This window comes from Podarcis tiliguerta, assembly GCF_965153285.1.
Source record: "Podarcis tiliguerta genome assembly, chromosome: 13".
Classification (NCBI taxonomy): Eukaryota; Metazoa; Chordata; class Lepidosauria; order Squamata; family Lacertidae; genus Podarcis; species Podarcis tiliguerta.
This window is the reverse complement of record NC_139546.1, coordinates 8951260-8966572: the sequence shown is the minus strand read 5'-3', so window position 1 is coordinate 8966572 and position 15313 is coordinate 8951260. Positions and strand designations below refer to the sequence as shown.

Here is a 15313-nt window from a genome sequence, read left to right as displayed (position 1 = left end):
GGCCGAGGTCGTTTAGGGCTTTAAAGGTCGGCACCAACACTTTGAATTGTGCTTGGAAACGTACAGGACAAGACAAGCAGCTAGTTACCAGGGATTTCGCACATGACCACATAAAGGTTGGATTGGATGGCGATGATCAAGAATTGGATGATGCAGACAGCGATAGACTTTATTCTCTATGGCTCCCAGCAATTGCTAAGGGACTAGTAAACAGTTACAATCTAGGATGCCATAGGAAGGTGCCTCCTGCCCCAGACTCTGAAATCAGCAGGAGCATGGGGGAGATTTAGCCCCCATCAGGGGCAGAGGAAGGGGGGTGCAGTGGAGGCACTGCGCCCTGGGCACCCACTGAGGGGGGTGACAAAATGCCAGGCGGCACTCACACTGGGGCCTGCAGCACGCCTGAGCCATGCGTCTCTCCTGGGAGTGACGCAGTGGCTTCATCCGGCCACCGCCTCCCCCTCAGTTGTAGGGCGGCTGAGGGGTAGGTGGCAGGCAGACTCCTCAGAGGCCCCTCAGAGTGTGCTGCCCCGGCTGGTCCCACCCCACGGGTGGCTGGCCCCACTCCTGGGCGCAGGGCACACGCACTGCCCACAGCGCCCGATTGGCTTGCTCCATCGCTGGCCCCCATAGCAGTGATGCCTCCCTGTCCCTTCCACAGAATTGACTCCATTACTTCACTTGCGGACAGCTTTGCCGCCAGCCCTCGGTCCAAACTGCACCAACAGGGGAACCCGGGTAAAACAGAAATAGATCGCTATGAATTGCACACCTACTCAGTTCATGCCCAAAAGAGAGATGCTTGACAAAAACACACATACTTAATCAGCAAATCCCTTCCCTCTGTCTTCACTTAATCTTTATCTCAATATCTTAATATATCCTAATCCTTTCTTAATATCTTAATATATTAAACCTTTTAATTTTACACCTTTCAACCTTCGAATTTTCCATACTCCTTCACCACTTTGTTGCTAATAACCTTTTAAGCTCGATCTGATGTCATTCTAGCATTCATTAATCTTATAATATTTCTGTAAATAGTCTTTGAATTGGAATACAGTGAGGGGAGGTGTGGGGAAGTCTGGAAAATAAGTAAATGCGAGGAATATAATGAAAATGGAATTGTTTTTATTTGTTTTTTCTGTGTTGTTTTTCTGTCTTTTTGTCTTTTTGTATGGTTTTTTTTGTTTTTCTTTTTATATAATACCCTAATAAAAATATTATAAAAAAATAAAAAAAACCACACATACTTGACCTGATGATGGACATTTTGGTAGCATCATAAAAACAAGCATTACAGTCATACCTCGGGTTACAGATGCTTCAGGTTGCGTTTTTTCAGGTTACGGATGAGCCGAAACCCAGAAGCACCGGAACATGTTACTTCCGGGTTTCGGCAGTCACGCAAGCGCAGAAGTGCTAAATCACGCTTTGCGCATGCACAGAAGCGCCAAGTTGCAACCCGTGCATGTGCAGACGTGCCGCTGCGGGTTGCGAGCGCTGCTGGTTGTGAACGTGCATCCCGCATGGATCACGATCGCAACCTGAGCATCCACTGTACTGGCAACACAGAATATATTAACTGCATTGCTTGTATATGCAAATAAGTTACGGAAGAGCAGAGAAAGGATGGAACTGCCAGGTGAACCTAAGCAGGTTATGACATTGTACAGCTTTCACTGGATGCTTTAAAGCTCCCCTATTGTTACAGACTAGACAGCATCTTAAAAAGCAGAGACATCACCTTGCCGACAAAGGTCTGTATAGTTAAAGCTATGGTTTTCCCAGTAGTGATGTATGGAAGTGAGAGCTGGACCATAAAGAAGACTGATCGCCGAAGAATTGATGCTTTTGAATTATGGTGCTGGAGGAGACTCTTGAGAGTCCCATGGACTGCAAGAAGGTCAAACCTATCCATTCTGAAGGAAATCAGCCCAGAGTGCTCACTGGAAGGACAGATCCTGAAGCTGAGGCTCCAATACTTTGGCCACCTCATGAGAAGAGAAGACTCTCTGGAAAACACCCTGATGTTGGGAAAGATGGGGGGCACAAGAAGAAGGGGACGACAGAGGACGAGATGGTTGGACCGTGTTCTCGAAGCTAGCAGCATGAGTTTGACCAAACTGCGGGAGGCAGTGGAAGACAGGAGAGCCTGGCATGCTCTGGTCAAGGGGCTCACGAAGAGGCGGACACGACTAAACGACTAAACAACAACAACAACATTGTTACAGAAAGGTGAGTTGGCTTGCAGTCAGCATCATGTTTCATTTTGGAAAACTGTTTCAAAATCATTTTTATTTGTTGCATTTTTATTGCGGCTGTACTCTGCTGCAATATTCGGTAACTTTTAGCAGCCTAGAGATATTCCAAAGAAATGAATAAAATGGATATACATACATGTAACCATCCACCATTCTTTTTGAATAACCAGCTGCCTCGTCGAAGAGCTGGAGGTAAGAGAGAACTTCCGACATGATGCTGAGGATCCGGAGTAGGTAAAGGTTTGTGTCTCCCAGTACTGGGTCCTGCTTGTCCAGGCAGTCACGACACAGCTTTACAACCTAGGACAAACCACACACAGAAAGGAACATCATAGAAAGAGGTACATTTGTGGCAGAACAAATAGGATAGGATAGGATAGGATAGGATAGGATAGGATAGGATAGGATAGGATAGGATAGAATAGAATCATAGAGTTGAAGAGACCACAAGGGCCATCGAGTCCAACCCCCTGCCAAGCAGGAAACACCATCAGAGCACTCCTGACATATGGTTGTCAAGCCTCTGCTTAAAGACCTCCAAAGAAGGAGACTCCACCACACTCCTTGGCAGCAAATTCCACTGTCGAACAGCTCTTACTGTCAGGAAGTTCTTCCTAACGTTTAGGTGGAATCTTCTTTCTTGTAGTTTGGATCCATTGCTCCATGTCCGCTTCTCTGGAGCAGCAGAAAACAACCTTTGCTTCTGCAATGCATAGCTCTGAAGACATGATGTTTTACAAGGGAGTTGGAACATATGCGACCGGTTTGGGTAACCGCTTAACACACATATCCAAAATGATATTTTGTTTCCCAAGAGGATAGCTATTCCTTTCCTGTACGGTTTTCATTGTCAGCTAGCACACTATCATGTTTGGGGCATGGGGTGTTTGGTGTGTTAGGGGAAGGGAAGTACCACTGGTGGGGGACACACCATGCTCCTTCTGGGGTAATTTGGTCCCCCATCCTGCTCTCAACCCTCACACTAAAAGTCCCAGGTACTCATTAAACAAATTCCTGGAGTATGTGGTACCCACAAGAGGACACCACTGAACCACCTGAGTTGGATGATAATCATCATCATCATCATCATCAAGACCGGGCTCAGGGCAGCTAACATCAGGTATAAAAACCATTGATTAATATACAACTTAAAAACAGGATTAAAATACAACTTAAAATGCAGCCTCATTTCAGTAGAAGCCCAGATCAAAAACTGTTTGGGGGGAGAAAACGTCAAATCTCCACCAAGGCCAGCTATCCAGACTGGTCCTACGTGGGCCAGAAAAAAAGCCAGGGAAGTCCCCAAATAGGGGTTCCATCACAGAAGGAAAAGGAAAGAAGAGGAGGGGATCAGGCTGATTCCAAGCCAAAGCCCAGGCGGAACAACTCTGTCTTACAGGCCCTGCAGAAAGAAATCAGATCCTGCAGAGAGTTGAAAAGGCCCTGGTTGAGGCTAATCTGACTTCCTTAGGGCCCGGGACCACTAGGGTGTTGCTATTTATGGACCTTAAGGTCCTCCTCAGGGCATACCAGGAGGGGCGGTCCCGTAGGTACAAGGTTCCTAGGGGGAGGCATCCTTTCAGGTAAGAAAGGACCCAGGCTGTTTAGGGCTTTATACACAAATGGTAAAACCTTAAACTTTGCTTGGCAGCTAAATATTTCTGTTAAGTTAAGGGAAGGAACTATTTTCATGTATTCTATCATTGTTCTTCCCAATCACTCAGAGCCTTCTTTTGGGCAGGCAGATGGGGATCATGAAAATAATTTTCTCCCACCATGTCCCTAGTGATAAAATAATGTAGACGTGAAATGTAATTGTCTGGGTTTCCTCAACACATTAATAAGCAGAGGACCAAGCCTTCTGTGACTCACTTGGTGGTATATCCCTTCGGTACGAGCCTCATCAATCTTTTCCAGGGTTTCCTTGGAGAACTGTATGACGTCCTTCACCACTTCCTTGGATGGCTGCAAGAGGCAAGGGGAAGCGATTCAAATGTGCTTCTTTAGCTCTTCCTGTCAGAATTTTCCAAAAGTGCCCAGCTGGCAACCCAATTATCTTTTCATTAGCAAAACTCCAGGATCAATTACATTCCAGATTGTGTAGACCAGCCAGAGCTCAGAAATTCATTTTATAATAATATAATCATAATTTATTATTTATACCCCGCTAGGTCTCTGGGACTACACAACCATTGCTGCTGTGCCTTTGGACCGTGTCTTGGAAGCTGTGATGTTGAATGGTTGGAGGCGCAAGCTGAAAGGATGGATAGGTGTTCAAAAAGTGAACATAATAAGCTTAAGGTGGGGTAAACGGTTATGGAAGGGTGGAAGCCTGGAGCCCCTTGGCATCCTGCCAATGAAATTTCATGGATCTTTGGGATGCATAATAATAATAATAATAATAATAATAATAATAATACTTTATACCCCGCCCATCTGACTGGGTTTCCCCAGCCACTCTGGACGGCTTTCAACAAAATATTAAAATACCGTAATAAATCGAACATTAAAAGCTTCCCTAAACAGGGCTGCCTTCAGATGTCTTCTAAAAGTCTGGTAGTTGTTTATTTCCTTGGCATCTCGTGGGAGGGCGTTCCACAGGGCGGGTGCCACTACCGAAAAGGCCCTCTGCCTGGTTCCCTGTAACTTGGCTTCTCGCAATGAGGGAACTGCCAGAAGGCCCTCGGAGCTGGACCTCAGTGTCTGGGCTGAACAATGGGGGTGGAGACACTCCTTCAGGTATAGTGGACTGAGGCCATTTAGGGCTTTAAAGGTCAGCACCAACACTTTGAATTGTGCTCAGAAACGTACTGGGAGCCAATGTAGGTCTTTCAAGACTGGTGTTATGTGGTCTCGGCAGCCGCTCCCAGTCACCAGTCTAGCTGCCGCATTCTGGACTAGTCGTAGTTTCCGGGTCACCTTCAAAGGTAGCCCCACGTAGAGCGCATTGCAGTAGTCCAAGTACAGTGGTACCTCAGGTTAAGCACTTAATTTGTTCTTAACCTGAAGCACCACTTTAGCTAATGGGGCCTCTTGCTGCCACCACGCCACCAGAGCACGACTTCTGTTCTCATCCTGAAGCAAAGTTCTTAACCTGAAGCACTATTTCTGGGTTAGCGGAGTCTGTAACCTGAAGCGTATGTTACTTGAGGTACCACTGTAGAAGGAACTAGTTCAAGTTCAGCCTCATACCTTTTCATTCCCCTCTTTCACAGCCGTCATCAGGTCATCTTTGATTCCTTTTTGGCAATGCTCACAGGTGCAGTCAAAATAATACTGCTTCTTCAGCTGCTGCTTTCTGTCTTCACTAACATTGAGGAAATCTACATAGGAAACAGTCAGCTCTTCCCCGACGGAGATCTTACCGAGAGCACGCAACTCGATCCTGGTGTCAAACAAGCAAAGAGGCAGCGCCAGATAAACACCAGAGACTTGTCTGTGTAGCTTTCCAGTAATAATAATATGAGGAGGGACCCACCACCACCCACAATGCCTAGGACGAAAGGATTCCTTCCCAGAGCTGTGCGTCCTTTCCGCACAACCAAAACCCTGTACCAAGGTAACACAAACCCTGCATGACAGAAGGCTGTATTTGGCTACCTGCATAAAAGGTAAAGGTACCCCTGACCGTTAGGTCCAGTCACAAATGACTCTGGGGCTGCGGCGCTCATCTCGCTCTATAGGCCGAGGGAGCTGGCATTTGTCCACAGACAGCTTCCGGGTCATGGCCGGCAGGACTAAGCCGCTTCAGTGAACCAGAGCAGCACATGGAAACACCGTTTACCTTCCCGCCAGAGTGGTACCTATTTATCTACTTGCACTTGACGTGCTTTCGAACTGCTAGGTGGGCAGGAGCTGGGACCAAGCAACAGGAGCTCACCCCGTCGTGGGGATTCGAACCACCGACCTTCTGATAGGAAAGCCCTGGGCTCTGTGGTTTAGACCACAGCACCACCCGCGTCCCCTGGCTACCTGCATAAATGTATGCAAATCAATAAAATGTTGGTGGGATTTGTTACTTTGCATAATTAATTGGGCATTTCCCCCTACTTCTGCTAGAGTACATCACAAGGAATCAGAAATCAGAGCTGTTGCTTTGAAATGAAAGCTGCCTTAGTTGTGCAACTAATGGAACATTGCATGCATTTTCTGGGTTTCCATATGATCACAGCATACATACAGCCTTGACCATCTGCTCAGAGCACCAATATATATTTTCTGGTCAGTGGGTTTCTATTTTTGCTGCTCACGCAACACAGGTCCTATCTTTGTCAGCACTTTCCCTCTCGCTGACAGCATCATTTCCCAATTTCCTTTCAACCTTCAATCACTTGAAGGTAGCACTGGGTCTGATTTTAGGACATGGGTCACCCAGATTACATGGTAAGAAGCTGAGCCTTTGCACAGCTGGACACCAGGTTCACCCGAGGAATCCCATTTATTTATTAAATTTGAATCCACCTGGTCCTCCATGCATTTCTCAAGGCAGACTCCCTGAGCTTTAGCAGCTGAACTGATGCACCATTCGATCATTCTCCAGGACAAAGGCATCAGGCTTGAGAGAATGCATGGGGAATGTGGAAAGAAAACATTCTTATTTTGCCCCCCATGGAAATGCCAGCATTTGGGCTGTCCTCACAGGTACATCATGCCATCCATAAAAAAGAATGCATTTTGAAAGATCTCCATTTCGAACACATCTCTGTGTTTTTGTACCATACCATCAGAAACATATTGTGTTCTATTGTCATTTCAATAAAAAAGGTAAAGGTACCCCTGCCCGTATGGGCCAGTCTTGACAGACTCTAGGGTTGTGCGCCCATCTCACTCAATAGGCCGGGGGCCAACGCTGTCCGGAGACACTTCCAGGTCACGTGGCCAGCGTGACATCGCTGCTCTGGCGAGCCAGAGCCGCACACGGAAACGCCGTTTACCTTCCTGCTAGTAAGCGGTCCCTATTTATCTACTTGCACCCGGGAGTGCTTTCGAACTGCTAGGTTGGCAGGCGCTGGGACCGAACAACGGGAGCGCACCCTGCCGCGGGGATTCGAACCGCCGACCTTTCGATCGGCAAGCCCTAGGCGCTGAGGCTTTTACCCACAGCGCCACCCGCGTCATTTCAATAGGGCTGCTTAAATAGGCTTTGGGAATCCCCAGATTGCAGAATTGTGTCAAATTTTTTCAGCCGCAATTCTTCTAAGCATGTTGCATGTAAAGATCTTTCCGTTTCCCCCACCTTTCCCCTTAATTTCCAGAGGGGTAGCTGTGTTAGTCTGTTGCCACAAATAAAGAGTCTTTGGCAAGTTAAAGACCGACACATTTATTATGGCAATTTTATTATTGTGGGACAGAGACCACAAAAGCTTATGCAGTGGTAAATGTGCTAGACTTTCAGGTACCACAAGAGTTGTTTAAATTTTTAAAAATCCATTTATTTTAGGCATATATAACCTGCTCAGGAAGGCCTGCACAAACTTCCCTGACCAGGTCCACAGCTGTTTAGTTTCAACAGTGCTACCCCATAACAGTTCATTAGGACCCTAGATCTGTCGGGGAGATGAAGAATACATATCTATGAGTGCTTGCTCATTGGCTGCAGGACCAAGGAACTGGTAGACTTCCAGATGTTGAATGCCAACTCCCATCAGTCTCAGCCAGCCTAGCTAATGGTCAAGGATGATGGCGTTCCCCAGCCGTGATTTGCAGGGACCAATAGCAAACATCTGCCACAGTGCACTCAAATTCAATCACAACTTTTCAATTGAAAGCACCACTCTCTTTTTAAAAACGGATGTTCCTTTACATGCCACATTAACCATGTTCATAATTAGATACACACAGGTTTAAAAGGACAACAATGTGTTAGTTGTGGAGACTTAAGTTTCAAGCATGCAACATCTCCCAACAAAGGCCTTTTTTTACAATCAGCTATTCTATCTAGAGACATGCAAGCAACTGTTTCCCTTGTAAACCACCGGAGTTTTGACAGCCTACTTTACACCCATGACCCAAGGTGAGCCAACCAACTCGGGCAGCTGTGGGGCACTGCTTGGAGGCATGACCTGCCACCTCCTTAGTAGCGCCCCCCCACGGGCAAATAGGAGGCACTGCTGGTCTCCTCCCATCCTTAGGCATGACTGAGAGCAGGATCCTCCCCACTGCCCACCACCAACAGCCTTGGATTCCCACTTCAACCATCTGGTAAGATGGATTTGATCCCCCTGCTTGTCTCCAGTGCAAAACTTCACCCATCCCTTCTTCCCTGGTGGGGCGTAGGGATACCATTTTGTGGTTCCAAAATGTCTTGGACAGGCCCTGACCACCAAGAATGCTTGGAATAACCCTTACAGTTTTCACAGCCCCCAAATCTCTCCCCTCATTGCAGAGAGAGGAGGTAACCAGGGACAGGAGGTTGATGTGCTTGCTTCCACACTCCAAAGCACATGGACCAGCCTGCCCAGAGGACTTTGCGCTTCTAAGCATGTGTTTTTAAGCTGCTTGTAATTGATTGAGCACACAATCTCTTGCCAGACATTTCCTCCCTCTTCACTGAAGTAAAGGTAAAGGGACCCCTGACTGTTAAGTCCGGTCGCAAATGACTCTGGGGTTGCGGCGCTCATCTCGCTTTACAGGCCGAGGGAGCTGGCGTTTGTCCATAGACAGCTTCCGGGTCATGTGGCCAGTATGACTAAGCTGCTTCTGGTGAACCAGAACAGTTCATTGAAACGCCGTTTACCTTCCCGCCGGAGTGGTACCTATTTATCTACTTGCACTTTGACGTGCTTTCGAACTGCTAGGTTGGCAAGAGCTGGGACCAAGCAATGGGAGCTCACCCCGTTGCGAGGATTCAAACCGCCGGCCTTCTGATTGGCAAGCCCTTCTTAACTGAGGTAATTAGGTTCATTAATTTTTGTTATCATTACAAAGGGAGCCAGTGGCAAGGGTGAGCACACCAGAAAATTGTAATATGAAATGAATGGCAAAGGATTAAAAGAAGAAGATCACACATTGATTTCAATAGGGAGAGTTCACCAGGTGTCAAGGAAGGAGTCAGGGACAGGTCAGCAATAGCTCACAAGGCGTCAATGAAGTTAAATCTTTATTCAAAGAAACAAAACAGCTCAAGGCTCATGAGCACAGCCTGTGGGTTTTGCCCCCAATGAAGAAGCTTCAAGGACTGAAGATCCTTTCCTTTCTACAGCTCCCCAAATCTCCTTCCCCAAGCAACCTGAGGCTCCTTTGCCTTCTCTCTCTTCGCTCTGCCCTCTCCATGTTCTGGGAGACAATGTGGAGAGGAGCTGGACACTGTAGCAGGAGGAGACACCCTCACTTCTTCAGCACCCTACCCTCTTCCTCCCCAGCCTCTGCTTCTGCCTCGGAGTCTGAACTGCGCTCTGCCACAGCCTCTTCCTGCTCACGAAGCCCTGTTGCCTCTTCATCTTCCGACACCTCCTCCTCCCAATCTGCTCCCTCTGATCATTCATCCCTGTCCCACCACCAATCCCCAGTCTCTGAGCTTTCTTGGGGGTTCCCCAGCTGGTTCTTTCCACCATTCCTCTGCATCTAGTCAGTCCAAGACACCATGTGCTCAACAATCTTCCATTGAAATGAATGAAATTTAGCATTTATTGTGTTATTAAGTTAATACGTAAAATTAGACATATTTTTTTAAAGTACTTAACTTTGGCTGGATTGTCCCCATGGGATCTACATCTACTCATTCCCACATGAAGAAAGAAGATCCACCAAGAGGGCTGATCTTTGCTTGGAAGACCTCAGCAGAAACAGGTGTCGCCTTGTGGCCTAGAACTAGCTAAACTGATATTGTAAACACCTGCGGCTTTTGCCATTTTAATCGCTTTTAAGGTTTTGTAATTCTAAACAGGGGCCCAAAAGTGTTTGTCAATGCAGCCAAAATCAGAGTATCAGACAATGCCACGTTATTTGCTCTTGTAATAAAAGATCTACTGGATCTACTATGGTTACACTACCATCGTTAGAAATTCTCATGCTGTCATTGCCACTGAAAGGATTGGAGAGCAAAATAAATTGGAGCAGGCATTAAGAGGTATGGGGAAGTTTGTCAGAGGAGAGGGGGAATTATTGTCATAATGTCTACTTTTTTAAAGAAAGACTCTACAAATGCAGGGATTACAATATGAAGGGTTGGGTTTAGTGGGAGTTTGCATAGAGGTGGTAGAAAGAGTAAAAACAAAGTCATCTTTGTAACTTGGTTATTACTGCCTGTGGGACTTTGGGGTGGGTACGGGGGGTGTTCGAGCGGGATAGCAGTGAAAGGGGGAATATTATGGTATCAAGGCCAACCCACCTCATCTGGGTGTGGAACATTGATCTTACAGCCTGATGACTGAAAGAAAAAAACAGACATCTGCAGTTTGACAGAGGTAAACACGCTAAAGAAATAAAGAAAGAAAAGCAAATGGAATCCATACATTTAGTACATTAAATGCTAGCGTACAGCTTTCGAGGGCCAAGGTAGAGATCAGAGGCAGCAGTGAAGGTAGCGTATCAAATTGCAAGTTGGAGTCCTAAGCCACAACAGCATGACTTTACAAGGCTATCGGCAGGCGACGGAATTGCCACCGCTTTCCTGCAGCCTTCAAATGGGCATAGCTGTCAACTTACAGATTGGAAAATAAGGGACCAGCAGCCTCGAAAATAAGGGATCAGCAGCCAAAATAAGGGATTTTAGTCAACCAGCTGAAGTACGGAGTTAAAAGGGACCAGATAATTTTGGAGAGCAGCGCCGGTTTTTAGCCCTTCATTTCCAGAGGTTGCTGCTCAAGACACCAGCTGAGGAAACACTGCAATTAAATAACTACAAGCAGCAACCACTTTTCGCACAAAACGAAGTCCAAGCTACGAAGATGCTGCTGCAGTTCTGTATCTTTTCTCTCGTGCTCCATCTGCAGCTCTCAGTTCCGTCAGGTGGGGCAGGAGGAAGCGGGGGGGGGGGATAGCGCCCGAAGTAAACCCGCAGATCAGACCATCTATGCTAGTCTACGACTACAAATCTATGGGAGAAGCGCTTGCGGTCCTTCCTCCGCTTTCCCCCTCTATGGTTAGCCCTTGGAACACCTGCCCGCACCTCCGCCTCCGTCTCCTCTCTCTGAACTGCTTTCTCTATGGTTGTCCTCGCTCTCCTCTCAAGGCTCCTCAGCAATTCATAGGCTGCGCCAGGCTGCCCATCTCATCCGGAGGCCCCAGGCAGAGAAGCTCAGTTCGGCGGCCGCAAGGAGGATGGCGGCGAAAGGACCCGAGGCTCCCACCAGTCCCGGCGGGGAGGGGCTCCCAGGTGCTGAGGCTGGTGAGAGGAGGCCAGAGGGGGGCAGGCTGGGCAGCCAAGCAACACCGTTGGAGCCTCTCTCCTCCCTGGCCGGCAGGGAGGGAGGGAGAGGAGCTGCTTCCTTTGAAACCCAGGAAATTTAAGGGACATCATCAATAAGGGACAGCAGCGGGACACGGCGCTGGGATAAGGGAGTTTCCCGCCAAATAAGGGACAGTTGACAGCTGTGCAAATGGGCTCTAAAGACTTTTCATTCTGTCAGGCTCTTAATGGATTTTATCAGTGGCCCTGTCTATATGTTTTGTACAATTGAATGTGCTTTTCATATTTGTGCCGTTAAACTGCCTGGCTGAGAGATCTAAAGACCCATTTGGAAGCTTCCTTCCTCTCAATCAACAAAGAGCCATTTGAAATCTCATGGCGGGAGCAGCCGCGAGGGAGCCATTGGGACTGGAGAAACTACAGACAGAGGAACAGTTACACACTTCTTCACTCCCAATTGCCCCTGCTCAACACAGGGGGAATCTAGACACATATTTAAAACGTTGCTTTTTAAAATAACGTTTTCAAAAAAAATATTGAATTTGTCATAGCTCGCCATCGCCATCTAGTGCCACATTTTTATAATGCACTTTGCAACACGCTTTAAACATTTATTTGCAAGCTGTATAGCCAAGTCCACAGTTTCTCTCTCTCTTTAAAAACTGAACAGGCTGCTAGTGGATTGTTTCATAACAACTACTTGAGTGTTTACTTAGGCCTTCAAAAGCTCAGCATAGGATCTGTGCCTTGATGCTACTTGGTGGATGATCTCTCTTGCTTTTGGGGAAGGTGTTTTTTTAAATAAATTTCCTGTTTGGGAAGAACCAACAATACTGTGATGGCAAAGATGAGATGGATTTCCTAGCCCAGCAACTTCCCGTGAACTAGTTAGTATCAGATCTGTCCTGTGACTTACATTTTCCTGTTTCTGTTCTGTTCAAACTGTGATATGCTTTTTTGTCGCAATATTTTAGTCTGACTGTTTTGAAACTTCTCTCATAGGATAAAATGTAAAAAGAAGAAGAAGTTGTAGATTGTTGGTATAAACCATCTCCTTCCTTACGGAGGATATTCTGATTATGGCACCACTTATCTGACAGGCAGATAAATGCATAGTTTCTGTTACAAGCTTTTGGTTTTGGAGGAAAGACATTTCAGCTATGCCTTTAACTACAGCTGCAGATTCTTTAAAATCCAGGCTGGTGCCACCTGTCTGCTTTTAGGGCAGGGGGGGGGTGAAGAGGGGCTTCCATCTTGCAAAGCTATGCAGTTTGCAACAAGCCTGCAGAACCACAAATGCATGCACAAAGTTGCTTAATTGTGTTAGAAATGAACCGAAAAGGATTTGTGGAGAAATATGCCAATGTGTTAAAGACCAACATCTGGCAGCTTCATTTTGATGTTCGCTTAAACTTCACGCGTTATCCATTTCCCCTAACTTATCTGTCCAGACCCAAGATTGTTCTGCAGGGTTGTCAAAATCACACATTCTGAGCACAACCCTTAGCAATGTTCTCGGCGCAAACCCCACCGATATACAGTAGTAACGCTCACATACAGCTCCCAATCATTTTAGTGGGACTTGCAGAGGAGAACCTTCCAACGGGCTGTGGAAATTTGCCATTTTCCAATGCATTTTCTCCCCACTGCCTCAAGAACTGATAGGATCTTTATCAGTGACTAGGTCCCAATGAAATGTTAGAAGCCAACAGAAACGCTCACAAGAATGTATTTTCATGCAGCTCCAAAACACGAATCCACAGAGCCAGGCAACCTCTCAGCTCAGAGTAGGTTAATTTTCTGGAAAACGTGACCTTAACCCCTGAGTTGAAAAGCTTAGTTTCTCATATCGATGCACAGAAGGAGATGACTTACTTGCCATTGTTAAAGATGACCGTGCAGTTGGGCCAACAGTCATGGTTCACCAGGCAAAGGTTTGGGAAGATACCCACACCAACTGCCTGCAGCCCCCGCTGATCACTCAGAGTGAAGCCATTGCAGTTTATCTATTCCGCAAAACAGAAGAGTAAGACAGATTAGGGGATCTGTGGATCTCCAGAACAGGAGCAGGCAAGTTCTGTATTCTCAGGACTATTTCCTGGATGGTTTTTGAAAGGTAAAGGTAAAGATAAAGGTATCCCCAACCATTAGGTCCATTCGTGGATGACTCTGGGGTTGCGGTGCTCATCTCGCTTTATTGGCCGAGGGAGCCGGCGTACAGCTTCCGGGCCATGTGGCCAGCATGACTAAGCCACTTGTGGTCAACCAGAGCAGCACATGGAAACACCGTTTACCTTCTAACCAGAGCAGTACCTATTTATCTACTTGTACTTTGATGTGCTTTCGAACAGCTAGGTTGGCAGGAGCTGGGACTGAGCAATGGGATCTCACCCCATTGTGGGGATTTGAACCGCCGACCTTCTGATCGGCAAGCCCAAGAGGCTCAGTGGTTTAGAACAGAGGGCTAAAAAAAACCTGACCAGCTATTATTAAAAAAAGAGACCAATAGGGTTAAAACCAGCTTGCAGGATAAGTGGTCTTCAAAAAGTACAGATGTTAAAATACCAGGGAAGACCTAGGAGGACAAGAAAGCCTGGTTTTCTTGCCTTACAAATACTCCAAAATCTGAAGCAAGGTTAGTCAGCTGGGGTCTTGAGAACCAAACAAAACCCACATTAGATCCCTGTGGGATGTAAACACAGGAGCAGTCAATGACAACATTCCTAGAGTGTACATGTTAGAACATGGGGAGGGATGTCTGTCTAGCAAGCAGGTAAACTTCCTGGGGACGGACTTCCTCCGCATGTGACCAGAGGTGGGTGTGGCCTCACCTGTGCAGGTAAATGATAAAAGCACAGGGCAGGCAGCCGTCTCTCTCTCTCTGCCATCTTCCTTCGATGAGGAAACATCTAAGGAGGCTCTCTTGGCTCAGCCAAGAGAGGAGATAAGGACTATCTTGCTACAAGATAGATTCCGAGTGTATTTTACCTTTTTAAGCCTGTCTGCCTTCTGGGATCATATTGTGAACAGAACGTGAGTAAACTCTTTTATAGTTTTATAAAGACTGTGTCGTGTCTTGTATTTTAAGAGGGAACAAAAGGGGAAATTACCAGAGTAATTATTATAGAGGTTCTAACGAACCTGTGCAGACGTTACCGATTGCGAACTGAAAGGGGAATGTCTATAAACTCTGCTGATATTTTGGGAACTTGTTAGCACAAGTTGGATAAGGATATAATTAGTCAATATATCCTCTCCTGCACCCCTGAACATTCCCACAATGCCTACATAAGGTGGCACTAAATGGTGGGATGAGCAGCACAATCTAACTACTGTAGCTTTTCCTTTATCCGTCCAGGCTTGGCTCACTAGGCAGACCTACCACACCCAATATGTGAGAGATGTACGTCATGCCAAATTGCTTGTTGTCAGGTGGCCAGAACTCCAAGAAGCTCTCCAGGTCGATCCTCATCTCCTTCTTCTCTTCGTCTCCAAAGTGATCCACGTGGTTCTGTAGGTTGTCAATGGAAACCAAGCATCCCTCTGTCAGGCCTCCTCCTTCTTTCTCTATTCTCCACAAGATTCGGGCAGCCAACCTAGTAGGCCAAAAATGTGCATTTAACCACTGGGCCTTAAGGAGTTACAATCAGAAAACCTTGTTACAGTCGTACCTCGGGTTACGAACTTAATTCGTTCCGGA

General features: G+C 46.7%; 1 protein-coding gene across 2 annotated transcripts in view; it reads right to left on the bottom strand.

Annotated features, from left to right (window-relative positions):
• Nucleotides 1–15313, bottom strand: part of SMYD1 (SET and MYND domain containing 1) — a 47183-nt gene that overhangs the window by 2236 nt on the left and 29634 nt on the right. Inside the window, exons 3-8 of one of the 2 annotated variants that reach the window (XM_083407805.1) lie at nt 14996–15209; nt 13489–13619; nt 10594–10632; nt 5457–5649; nt 4137–4229; nt 2401–2564 (exon numbers count right to left, since the gene is read on the bottom strand). In XM_083407805.1, coding sequence (XP_083263931.1) covers nt 2401–2564; nt 4137–4229; nt 5457–5649; nt 10594–10632; nt 13489–13619; nt 14996–15209 — 834 coding nt within the window. The remainder of the gene's footprint in view (nt 1–2400; nt 2565–4136; nt 4230–5456; nt 5650–10593; nt 10633–13488; nt 13620–14995; nt 15210–15313) is intronic. The other variant, XM_083407806.1, reaches the window with a different exon arrangement.